This window comes from Bos javanicus, chromosome 23 (assembly GCF_032452875.1).
Source record: "Bos javanicus breed banteng chromosome 23, ARS-OSU_banteng_1.0, whole genome shotgun sequence".
NCBI classification, from domain to species: domain Eukaryota; kingdom Metazoa; phylum Chordata; class Mammalia; order Artiodactyla; family Bovidae; genus Bos; species Bos javanicus.
The window spans coordinates 24,057,919-24,070,866 of NC_083890.1; the positions used below are offsets into that span (position 1 = coordinate 24,057,919).

General features: G+C 39.1%; 1 protein-coding gene across 4 annotated transcripts in view; it reads right to left on the bottom strand.

Moving 5' to 3' along the window:
* Positions 1–12,948, bottom strand: part of PKHD1 (PKHD1 ciliary IPT domain containing fibrocystin/polyductin) — a 443,703-nt gene that overhangs the window by 227,980 nt on the left and 202,775 nt on the right. For all 4 annotated transcript variants that reach the window (XM_061398409.1, XM_061398410.1, XM_061398408.1 and 1 more), the window contains 2 exons: positions 5,560–5,695; positions 1,755–2,001 (listed from right to left, as the gene is read on the bottom strand). In XM_061398409.1, the coding sequence (XP_061254393.1) occupies positions 1,755–2,001; positions 5,560–5,695 (383 nt within the window). The remainder of the gene's footprint in view (positions 1–1,754; positions 2,002–5,559; positions 5,696–12,948) is intronic.

A 12,948-nucleotide genomic window follows, 5' to 3' on the forward strand; every position in this document is an offset into this window, starting at 1 on the left:
TCATCTAATCTAACCATCTCACCCCAGAGATGAGGACACAGGGCTAAGAGACTCAGAACTGGGAGTGTGCTGAGCCTCCCTTGGGCTTGGAGTCATTGAGCATTTGTCCCCAGATTTGTGAATCAACCTGAAAATGTTTAAACAGAAGCCTAGGGAGTAGGGTGACCAACCATCTTGGTTTTCTCAAGACTGAAGGGGTTTCTGGGACATGAGATTTTTTATTTTAAAACCAAGAAAATTCCAAACAAACCAAGGCAAGTGTTTCACCCTAGTAGGGATCTTCTGAATCTATTCAGAATACAGTATCAGGATTATTCTCCTTTAGACCTTGTCAGTCCTTGAGTGCTGGGACCATGACTTGCTGCCAGAGCAAGCACCTAGGTGTCCTGCCCTGAAGACCTCCAAGAACAGATGCTCAGAAGGATTACAACTGCAGAGGCTTCTAATGCCACACTGCTAAATGCCACCTTCAGAGACAGTCTCTCAGTAGGTTTTCAAGACATAGAAAAGGAATATCAAGAACCCAGAGAAATCAGTGTTATACAAGCACATAATGTTCTTTTTAACTACACAAATCTATTTTTTCATTAAAAAACATGCATATAAGAAATAAATGGTTCACTTTTGTAAACCTCAAAATGCCATTAAAAACATCTTTTTTAAAATCACAAAAATAATAAAAATCAGGATGCATCCCTAAGAATGAAAGGCATGCTCTGCATAATCAAAATGATTAGAAATGAAAACATATTGCTCCATACTGTTATTACTCACTGGAATTGGGTCCATTAACGTTAGATAGAATAATAAACAGCTTGAAAAGCAAAAGTGGAATGTTTTCAGACAATTCCATGCTAGCAGGGTATCACTAAGGTGTCTAAAGCAGAATGTCAAGATACGGATGGCATATGCATTCAGAATGCAGACTTAGTACAAACCTGACCATACTGACTCCCTCTCTGTGGAGTTTACCTGTTTAAATAAGATGCCAGCATGATCTGGCTGAAGCACCTGACTTAATATTCATGAAGTTAGGACACTTAAAACAAAGGAGAGAAAGGAGTGTGGCTAATTATATACAATGCATTTGAAATAGGTAAATGGTAGAACCCTAGTCACTCAGCAATCATTACCTGGAAATTAAAGGGGGCAGAAGCAATCCTATTATGCATTATAAACAGCCAAGCTCCTGACTTAATAGTAGGCCAAGTAGCATAAACAAGGAGTTCTTGCTCCAATATTAAATAGGATATGTATTGTACAAATCCAATAGCTCACAAAATTAACAAGGAAAATGAACTGGTGTGAAGCAACTTCACAAGTAATAGGGAGCATCAGCAATGCTTCCCTGGAGGATAGCAAACACTTAAAAAGAGCTCAGGGAGAGGAGATGCATATAAATGAGAATGGACAATATTGGAATTTATTAATACTCCTCTTAATTTAAATACATTTCAATTTTTTGTTGGTTGCAAGTCTTTTTGAGAGGAAATTATTAACTCAAAATGCCAATAAGTGGTCAAGGGCTATGAGATGTGGTCCACTGTTATTGAAAATTAGCTGTCATTTAAATCAGCCTAAAACTACCATAAACTTATAATATGACAGCTGTCAAAATTATCCCATATCACTTCTGTAGAACTAAATACACCAAACAGAATCTGCAAAACAATTTCTCTTCTACAAATATCAACAACCTGAATGATATATACGTGTCCATTGACAAGCCAAAATGTAGAGTTAATTCAACTTACAAACCAATAGACATTCGATGAAAGAGAACATTTTCCTCACAGACACTGCCATGGACAAGCTGGCTGAAGCTAGCTTTGACCACACAAGAAGCTGGAAGTGTTTCCATAGAAGCAAGAATGTGACTTCTATTTTTTCCAGACAGAGACCCATCCAAGTCTTCCAAAATGGCTGCATGAGGAGATGGAAATGCTACCAAGTTCGGAGAGTTCATAAACTTCAGCTGGTTGGTCTTCACAGTAAACCCACCTGTAAGTTGGGAGAAAGACTGTGACACAGGGGCACAAAAGAAGGTGATCACAAATGGCAACTGAAGTCACTGAGTTATTCTCAGTATTTTAAAATTGCATATTTATACAGTTTAACAATTTGCTGACTTATTTGTCCAAGAAAAAATATATATCCTGAGTTGACTATGTGTCAGGCTCTGTGCTATGTGCTGCAGACAGAGTGAAATGAGAGTAGTAGGGGCATTGTCCTCATGCAGCCTGTATTCTCAGGCAGTGATTCCCAACCAGGGGTGGTTTGCCCTGCAGGGGACATTTGGTACCATCTGCAAGCATTTTTGGCTGTCACAACTGAGTGGACAGCAGGGCATCTGGTGGGAAGAGGCAAGGATGCTACCCAGCGTTCTACAAGGCACAGGGGAGCCCCCACAACAAACAATTATCCAGTCCCAAATGCCAAGGGTGAGAAATGGCGGTCTACTGGGAGTGACACCGAACATTACTAATTACCAAATGCTAAAGGTCCTGAGGGCTGGTCTTTCCATCTCTCTGCTCTAGTTCTTCTAAGGCAAATCTAACCCCACTTCTTATGAGATTTATACTTTAAACATTTGCCCTCAAAAGCCATATTCAATCAATCACATGGACAAATAGTAGCACATTTGATAGGTATCAGCTCTCGGGCTACATGTCTTAGCAGGGTTTCCCCCGCACCCCCTTCATATGATTCACTGGTTCTGCTATTAGTCAGTTGCCCAGGAAGAAACAATGGCAGTGGTCTTCTAATACTCACCCCACCCTGTCATTAAAATTTAAAAACTCAGGACACATCTCTTAGATATATGCTACCATATTGCTGTATTATGAATCTTATAAAATACATAAAAAAGGAAAAATGTAAAATAAGATATAAACAAAGAGAGGCCCTAAAGCTTTCATTCGCATCCCAGTAGAGTCTGTGCACTCAACTGTCATTCATTCAAGATGCTACAATTCCACCTCAGAAACTTCTGTGTGTGTCTGTGCTAGTCACTCAGTCGTGTCCAACTCTTTTTGACCCCATGGACTGTAGTCCGCCAGGCTCCTCTGTCCTCTGTCATCTCAAGGAAGGAATACAGGATTAGGTAGCCATTCCCTTCTCCAGGGGATCTTCCCAACCCCGGGATCAAACCCAGGTCTCCTCCCTTGTAGGCAGATTCTTTACCATCTGAGCCACCAGGAAAGCAACTTGTTGCTTATCTAACACCACATGCAGTTCTATAAGTCAGCTATATTGTATTTCTTTGCAACTTCTTAATCATAACTTGCTCTTTGAATTTTTTTTGCATAGGCTATTCCTAACATGTAAAAACTTTTCTCTGCCTCTTCCTCTTGCAAACTTCTCTTCACCCTTCTAAATCCTGCTCAAGGCAATCTATGATAAAGTCTACCTGACCCCCTTCCTTGCTGTTCGCCTCATTGACCTTGCTCAATCCTCAAGTATTGGATTCATCATACTATTACATTCATTGGCTCAGACATTTATTCTTGTGCCTAGATGGAAAGCTCCTGGAAGACAAGAACTATGTGCTTTTCATCTCTGTACCACTCAGGTCCTTAAACAGAATCTGGACTAAATAGTTTTTAAACAAATGAAAGAGATGGCTTAGCCAAGGACATCCAGGGAGAAGAAATCAGAGCTCATAAGGAGTATCTTGCTCCTTTTCAGTGTCTTATGAATGATATGAGACAGTGAAGCTTCTAACTGAGGAATTAATATTTGAAGTGATTGTCTTAAGGCATTTTTCATTCCTATTATTATTTCTACAATCTTAAACTCAGATGCCACCCAAATAAAAACAATTTTTGGCTCTGTCTATAGAGGGGGGATAAAAAGCAAAGTGGAGACTTACTGATTATTCATTTAATTAAAAAAGCAAACAATTATCTAAATTGGCAATTCAAACCACAAGAGCATATTTACTTGAACCACTTGGTTTGTCTGTTTACAACGATCAAATCAACTAGATTGCTCTCTAGTTCTTTCGCCTTAGCCCATGAGTTCTCCAAGGTATTTCTCACCACCTCTGAGATGTGGTTAACAAGTGAACAAAAATTCTTATGGTCTCTCTGTGTGTACAAAAAGCCTTGGGCTGTTGAAACCATAAGGTTCCTGAACTCTAGCTCTTTCAGGAAAGCTTGTGTGTGTATTAGTTCATATCCATATGTATATCCATCCAACTCCATTCATTGATTTAATCAGTGAACCTACTGGGCACCAGACTACTGGTTACTAAGGATAAAACTCTGAGCAAAAGAGGTGTGATCAGATATAGAGAATAAACTAGTGGCTACCAGTGGGGAGAGGGACATGGGTAGGGCACAGTAAGGGAGAGGCTTAAGGTGTACAAACTACTATGTACAAAGTAAATTAGCTACAAGGATATATTGTACAGCACAGGGAAAATAGTCAATACTTTTAAGAACTTTAAATGGAGTGTAATCCATAAAAATATTGAATAACTATGTTGTACAGAAACTAATACAATATTGTAAATCAACTATACTTCAATATGAGAGAGAGCTGTGGTCCCTGCATTTGTGAAGCTCAGAATCCAGCAGAGACATGGAACTATCATAATAGAGTATGACAGGCACCAGGTAGGGAAAGGCCGGGGAGCTGCAAGAACCATATTGGGAGCACCTGGCCTCCTCTAGAATTTCTTTTAGGAGATTTGAGCAGTTCAGTCACTAAGTCATGTCCAACTCTGAGACCCCATGGACTGCAGCACACCAGGCTTCCCTGTCATTTACTATCTCCCAGAGTTTGCTCAAATTCATGTCCATTGATTCAGTGATGCTATTTAACCATCTTGTCCTCTGCCGCCCCCTTCTCCTCTTGCCTTCAGCCTTTCCCAGCATCAGGGTCTTTTTCAATGAATCAGCTCTTCACATCAGGTGGCCAAAATATTGGAACTTCAGCATTAGTCCTTCCAGTGAATATTTAGGGTTGATTTCCTTTAGGATTGACTAGTTTGATCTCCCTGCTGTCCAAAGGACTCTCAAGAGTCTTCTCCAGCACCAGAAATTGAAAGCATCAATTCTTTGGTGCTCAGCCTTCTTCATGGTACAACTCTCATACTTGCACATGACTATTGGAAAAACCATAGCTTTGACTATACACACTTTTGTCAGCAAAGTGATGTTGATGTTTCTGCTTTTAAATATGCTGTCTAGGTTCGTCATAGCTTTCCTGCCAAGGAGCAAGCGTCTTTTAATTTCATGGCTGCAGTCACCATCCACAGTGATTTTGGAATCCAAGAAAATAAACTCTGTCACTGCTTCCATTTTTTTCCCCTTCTTTTGCCATGAAGTAATGGGACCATATGCCACAATTTTAGTTTTTCGAATGTTGAATTTTAAACTAGTTTTTTCACTCTCCTCTTTCACCCTCATCAAGAAGATCTTTAGTTCCTCTTAAATCTCGTTAAGTAAAAGAAATAATGATTCCCAATGGCTTTGACACTATTTATCACACTTATGTGCGTACTGGACTCATTTACTAGTTTTATTATTTGTCTTATCTACTCAAACAACTTACCCTGTCCTTGGGAGCAGCCTGAACAGGTCCTGATGGCCACACAGTGAGTGACATCAAAATTCACAAAGGTTGTGTTAGAAACTCTCAGTTCCCACCTTCTGGGAGATTTGATCCCAGCTGACATACACAGGTTTCCCTGTGATTTGGAAGGGGGATAAGGAAAGAAAAATAAGAGAACCGGCCAAATGAAATACAATTTTAATACATGAATAAAAGCAACTAAGTGAGTAAAAAGACAAGCTACAGACTAAGAGAAAATATTTGCAAAGCACATACATATCACAAAGGATCACAATGCAATATCCTACACACCTGTTAGAGGGTTAAATAAAAATTAGTGACAAAGCAAACCCTGATAAAGAAAAAAAATAATTGAAATTTTCATACACTGCTGGTGGGAATGCAAAATGGCATAAACACTGTGGAAAATTGTTTGGCACTTTTTAACAAAGTTAACATAATCTTATTATTGACCTAGGAGCTTCCCAAGTGGTGCTAGTGGTAAAGATCGTGCCTGACAATGCGGGAGCCGTAAGAGACACAAGCTTTATCCTTGGGTCAGGAAGATCCCCTGGAGGAAGGCATGACAACCCATTCCAGTACTCTTGCCTGGAGAATTTCATGGACAAGAGAGCCTGGCAGGCTACAGTCCATGGGGTCTCAAAGAGTCAGACAGGACTTAAGCGACTTAGCATGCATGCACACATCACTGACCTAAGAATTCAACTCCTAAGCATTTACTTTAGAGAAATGAAAACTTGCTGCTGCTGCTGCTGCTGCTAAGTCGCTTCAGTCGTGTCCGACTCTGTGCGACCCCATAGACAGCAGCCCACCAGGTTCCGCCATCCCTGGGATTCTCCAGGCAAGAATACCAGAGTGGGTTGCCATTTCCTTCTCCAATGCATGAAAGTGAAGAGTGAAAGTGAAGTCGCTCGGTCATGTCCAACTCTAGCGACCCCATGGACTGCAGCCTACCAGGCTCTTCCATCCATGGGATTTTCCAGGCAAGAGTACTGGAGTGGGGTGCTATTGCCTTCTCCAATGAAAACTTAGGTTCATACAAAAGCCTTAAACAGATGGTTGAGACAATTTTATTTGTAGTCAATCACCAAATCTGGAAATAGTTCAAATGTCCTTCAACAAATGAATAAACTGTGGTACATCCATATAGTGGAATACTGTCCCCCACAATAACAAGGAATAAAATACTGTTTCTTGCAGCAAGTTAGATAAATACCAAAGGTATCTGCCAGTGAAAGAAGCCAGTCTCAAAAGGTTACATACTATGTTATCCCATTCGTATGACTGTTGAAAAGAAAAAGCTGCAGTGACAGGGAATAGATTAGTGACCTCCACAGGGATGTGAAAAGAAGGTGTAGCTACAGAGATGGAGCCAAAGGGAGGGCTTTTTCAGGCTGATGCAACTGTTCCATATCTTAGTGGTAATTACATAAATCTACTCATATGTTAAAAATTTACAGAACTATACATCAAAAAGTCCATTTTACTGTATGTCAATATAAAAAAATAAATATTAAAAAGTCTAAAAAACAACAAAAACTGCTTCCAGGATTTCCTGTAAAACCTCTTCAACAAACACCATCTAATCAAGCTGTTACTGCTTCACTCTTCCACTGCCCAAAATAGATGTATGTTGAGGATCACCAGAAACTGTCAAGAGTCTCCACCTGGAAGACAGCGAGAAAAAGAAACAAACAGGAGAAACAAAACCCAGTGGAGACAATGCCAGTATAGAAATCAGAAGGGAAACTTAATAACATCAGCGAAATAAGACTATCATGTTCATGAAAGAAGAAGCCTAAAAAGAAATTTTTCAGAAAAAAAATAATAGGAGAGTAGAATTAATACATTAAATAGAAAAAAACATCTAAGAAAGTAGGATAAAAAGGCAACGGGAAATCAGAGAGAAATTACGAAGATTACAAAAGTAATTCAGGAAAGCTAATATCAAAATAATGAGTTTAAATAAAACAGGAAATATAGAGGACATAATTATCAAAGAAATAAGTAAAGAAAATTTCCCAAAAGGAAAGGATATGACTTTGCAGACTGAAAAGTCCTGCCTACTGCCTAGCAGAGTGGTTAGAAGAAAAAGCCATAGCAAAGTTACATCATACTGAAATTACAAATACCAGGGACAAGGATGAGATCCCAAAAATCTCCAAAGAGGAAAAACTAATAGGTTACATATAAAAGACTTAGAATTAGAGTATCTATAAACTGGGTTTTTTGTGTGTGTTTTTGCAAAGTCACTCAGCTATATACATTTGTGTTGTTTAGCCACTAAGTCATGTCTGACCGTTTTGCGATCCCATGGACTGTAGCCCACCAGGCTCCTCTCTCTATGGGATTTACCCAGCAAAAATATTGGAGTAGGTTTCCATTTCTTTCTCCAGGGGATCTTCCTGACCCAGGGGTCAAACCAAATCTCCTGCACTGCAGGCAGATTCTTTACCATTGAGCCACTGGGGAAGTCCTCCAGTTACATATACATCCCTTTTAAAATTACTTTCCATTATGGTTTATCACATGATATTGAATACAGTTCCCTGTTTATCCATCCTATATATGGTTTCCATGAAGCATCTAAAAACCCTTTAACTTCAGGACTAGAAGATAGAAGACGATGAAGCATCAACTCCAAAGCATCAAGGCAAAGTGAACTCCAACCTAGTGGTCTATAGTAACAACCTTCCAAGAACGGGGTCTCCATTTTTAGGTCAAAATCTTTACCTTCCACAGACCATCAGTTTAAAAAGTTGCCATAGGCTAAAACAATGAGAGTTAAATCAGAAAAGAGGAAGATGGGGCAAATAGGAACAAGAACACTACAGAGACATGAAGAAATTCTACAGAATGTTGGTCAAGAGAAATTCCAAGACCTAGCTCTGAAACACTTTTTGCAAACCGGTGGTACAAGTTAAACACCTGGGATTGTGTGGGGTTTGGCATCATCCACTAAAGCTAAAGGGCCAGCCTCTGAGCCAGCAGTTTTAAAATCTGGCACATACTCAACAGATATGCATATAGAAGATTGTTCATAACATCTTTCTCTGTAATAACCCTAAACTGGAAACAGGCAAATGTCCAGCAATAGCAACATGGCTTTAAAAACTATGATACAGACCATAAAAGGGAAGAACTGATGCTTTCGAATTGTGGTGCTGGAGAAGACTCTTGAGAGTCCCTTGGACTTCAAGGAGATCAAACCAGTCAATCCTAAATGAAATCAATCCTGAATATTCACTGAAAGGACTGACGTTGAAGCTGAAGCTCCAATATTTTGGCCACCTGATGTGATGAGACGACTTATTGGAAAAGACCCTGATTCTGGGAAAGATTGAAGACAGGAGGAGAAAGGGATGACAGATAACAAGATGGTTGGGTGGCATCACTGACTCAATGGACATGAGTTTGAGCAAACTCTGGGAGATGGTAAAGGACAGGGAAGCCTGGTGTGCTGCAGACCATGGGGTTGCAAACAGTTGGACATGACTTATTGACTGAACAACAACAATGACATAACAATCGGAAGAATAAATTATTGAAACAGATAAAAACATGAATGAATCTCACAGACATAATAATATGCCAAAGAAGCCAGGCACATTAGAGTTGCACGATGTATGATTCCATTTACATAAAGTTCAAAAACAGATTGGAAATTAACCTATACTTGAGAAGTCTGAATAATGGTTCTCCTTTGGCTGGGGGCTAGGGGTTGGGGTTAACTGGGAGCAGACATTAGGGGTTTTAGAGGAACTGATGATGTTCTATTTCTAGATCTGGGTGGTATGCATGTGATTTTGCTTTACAAAAATTCATAGAGCGCTTCACTTGTGATTTGTGCACTTTTCCCCGTAAATGTCATATTTCCATGAAACATCTGTTTTAAAAAGTAGAACAAATACTAGAGAAAAGTAATGAATGAGACGAGAGGGTGTAGAAGTTAAAGAAGTTTAAGGTCCTTGCATGGCTCAGGTGAAGTTTAACAGTGCCAATGTTAATTAAAACTTTGTGAAGATGAGCAGGCGTGTCACAAATTTAAGTCCAAGAACCTATATGATTTTAACAGAATGAATAACTTTCAAATGAGTGTATATTAAAAAAGATATTATTCAATGCAAGACAAATCAAGTTTGAAAAGTAGGGAAAAAAGCATAGATAATGAATTCCAAACTGAAAGCACAAGATAAAATGGTAGAAATAAATGCAAATATATGGGAGACATCAGCATGTGGATGGTAATTGAAACCACTAGAGAAAATGAGATTTCTCCCAGGGAGAGCAAGTATATGTAGAAAAGAAGGAGACCTAGGATGGAATTTAGAGAAACAAAAAGATGAAAGTTCTAAATTGAGGAAGACAGATCCACCAGTGAAAATGAAAAGTAACCCTGAGAGAAATAGAATGAAGCAACCTCAGCAGCATTTTCCCGAATAAGATTTTTTTTTAAGTAGTATCATTTGCTTGAATGAATTACAATAACAGCAAAAAGGCAACCATCGTACAGACACTTCCAAAAGTGGGGTGATCATAATTTACATCCAAATCAGGACATCTTGGAGACTGTGGAAGGGGGTGCTAATTAAAAGCAAGGCTAGTATAGCAGAATAAACCAAGCTTGGATGTATAATGATGGTTTGCACACCTCTTTTTCTTGCATAATAAAGCCATTCTCACTGAAAATTATTCTACTCATCTCAAAACCAAGGTAATGTTGGGTATGAAAGTACCAACATAAACAAATATTGTCTAATGGGAAAAAATCCTTTCTAATAAACAATTCTTCCAGAAACTAGTGTTTGTTTTAAAACATAACTCACTGATCATTGTGTGTCACCAAAACAGGAAGGTGGAAGGTCTGAGAATGATTAAGCCAAAGTGTCTGAAATTTTTAATTCCTAAAGAAATGGCAGATTTGAAAGAAAGAGGCTAAAGTCAGATTTCTACAACCCAAGAGAGGTTGGCATCCGTTTTTAAAAAAAAAAAGAACTAATACAATTTTATACAGCAATAAAGCAGTTCCCAAATAAATCTGAGCAATAGTGTGCTAAATAAAGATTTATAGATTTTTCGTTTGTTTGTTTTTAACCCTAGAACTTTGCAAAGACTTTAATGGGTTAATATGCAATGTGAATTTCAGAGGATGGGAGGGATGGTAAACAGCACGTGTATGTGTGTGTATGCTCAGTCACTCAGTCTTTTCTGACTCTTTGGGACCTTGCAGACTGTAGCCTGCCAGGCTCCTCTATCCACGGAATTTTCCAGGCAAGAATACTGGAGAGAGCTGCCATTTCCTACTCCAGGGGATCTTCCCAATCCTGGGATCGAACCTGCATCTCCTGTGTCTCCTACATTGGCAGGCAGACTTTTTACCACGGTGCCTAGCACATCCTATATGTAATTAACCTAAGAATCTTCCTTTTCTCAGACCCTTTCTTGGAACTAGCCTTCCATGGAAAACACTTCAGAGAATATTGGAGTAAGCACTAATAAATACTTTGTGCCAAGGCCATTTTCCCATATGTAATTAAATGAGTATTGGACCAGGCGTGATATCCAGGTGTCCAAGCTCCACAATACTGGGCATGATCTTGGGTTCTCATATGGCTTCTCAAAGCCTCCATTTCTGTACCTGTAAATTCAGGAGTTCTAACTAGATCTTCTCTTAGGTATTATCTATCTCTAATATTACATGACTTTATTTATGTTTTATTAGGATATAGTTGCTTTACAATATTGTGTTAGTTTCTGCTGTACAATGAATTAAATCACTTATATGTATACATATATTCCTCCCTCTTGGATCTCCTTTCCACCCCCTCCCCAATCCACCCTTCTAGGTCACCACGGAACACTGAGCTGAGCTCCCTGCATATACTAGTGATCTACTTTACACGTGATAGTGTATATATGGCAACCCCAATCTCCCAACCCATCCCGCTCCCCCTTTACCTCTGTGCCCACACGTTCTCTACATCTGCATCTTTTTTCCTGCCCTGCAAATAGGTTCATCTGTACCACCCTTCTAGGGTCCACATTTATGCCTCAATTTATAACATTTTTCTCTTTCTGACTTATTTCATCCTCTATGACAACCTCTAGGTCCATCCATGTCTCTACAAATGGCCCAGTTTCATTTTTAATAGCTGACTAATATTCCATTGTGTATATGTGATAATGTCGTTCATATACACAATAAATTGCGTGGCTTTAAGATTCAGATGCCTAACTAAGACCTAGATCATGCCTATAAAAAATTGTTTAACATTTTCCATCCAAGGACTTTGGTCCTGCACTTACTTGTTAGGAGACTGAGAAGTTCTCAGCTGTATTGCATCGCTGGTGAATTATACCCCAGGGGTGAGATTATATTTGTTATGATAAGCACCCTTTTGTCATAATCTGAATCTTAATTTATGTCACTCTTCCACTAATTATGATGTCTATTTAGCATCAATTAAGATGTTGTGACATTAATTTGCCAGGACACTTGGTTCTTCAGCTTGATGGGCGTTTTGTTTTTAGCATCTTCTCTAAGGTTGTTTCTGAGAAATTTATGGGCCTTAGGTCAACCCGCATCACAGAATCTAAATCTGGGTCTCATCTCTCTTGAAAACTAAGGAACTTGAAAAGAAGAATCATCTCTCAAGGTGGTAATCTTTTCAGAGAAAAGGAAAAACTGGCAGGTATTTCCCTCCTAAAAACAAGGATTCGGAAGAGAAAGAAGGAAGGAAGCTGGAGAATTAAACGTAGGAAAATGTAGCTTAATAAGAAAGTGATTTTTTAAACTCAATATTGGTATCTGTAGTTATGAATCATCAAAGGAAGCAGCAAAGTAAAAACTTATCACTTAAACGTCAGTTGGTCAAAGCATTCAGGAATGAGCTAAAGAGAACACTCTTCCCTTGGTCCCCAGAAGTACTCTAGGTCCCTTCCATCTATGATTATTCTGAACTGTGACACTAAAACGCATGTAACTCCTTCAAGAAAAAGAATGAAGGGACTCATTATAGGTTGGAAACCAATGGCAGCCACGGACTTCCCTTGAGAACTAGTACTTCTTACCCAAGAAGTCCTCAGCTCAGCTACATTCTTGTCCGCTGGCCATGCAGTGGTGGGGAAGTCATCCATAGTTTGATGTTTATCACATAGATACACACACTGAGGTAAATATTAGGGGATCACTTAAGAAACCCTAGTAAACTACAGCAAACAACACAAATTTATATCACAATTTTTTTTATGGGAGGGGGCCCTAAATAGAGTAAGAACCCTATGAACAAAATGTTGATGTTGAAACTTGGCAAACCACAGTCCATAAAGACGAAATGGACTCACATTATTTCATAAACTTTGTGAGGT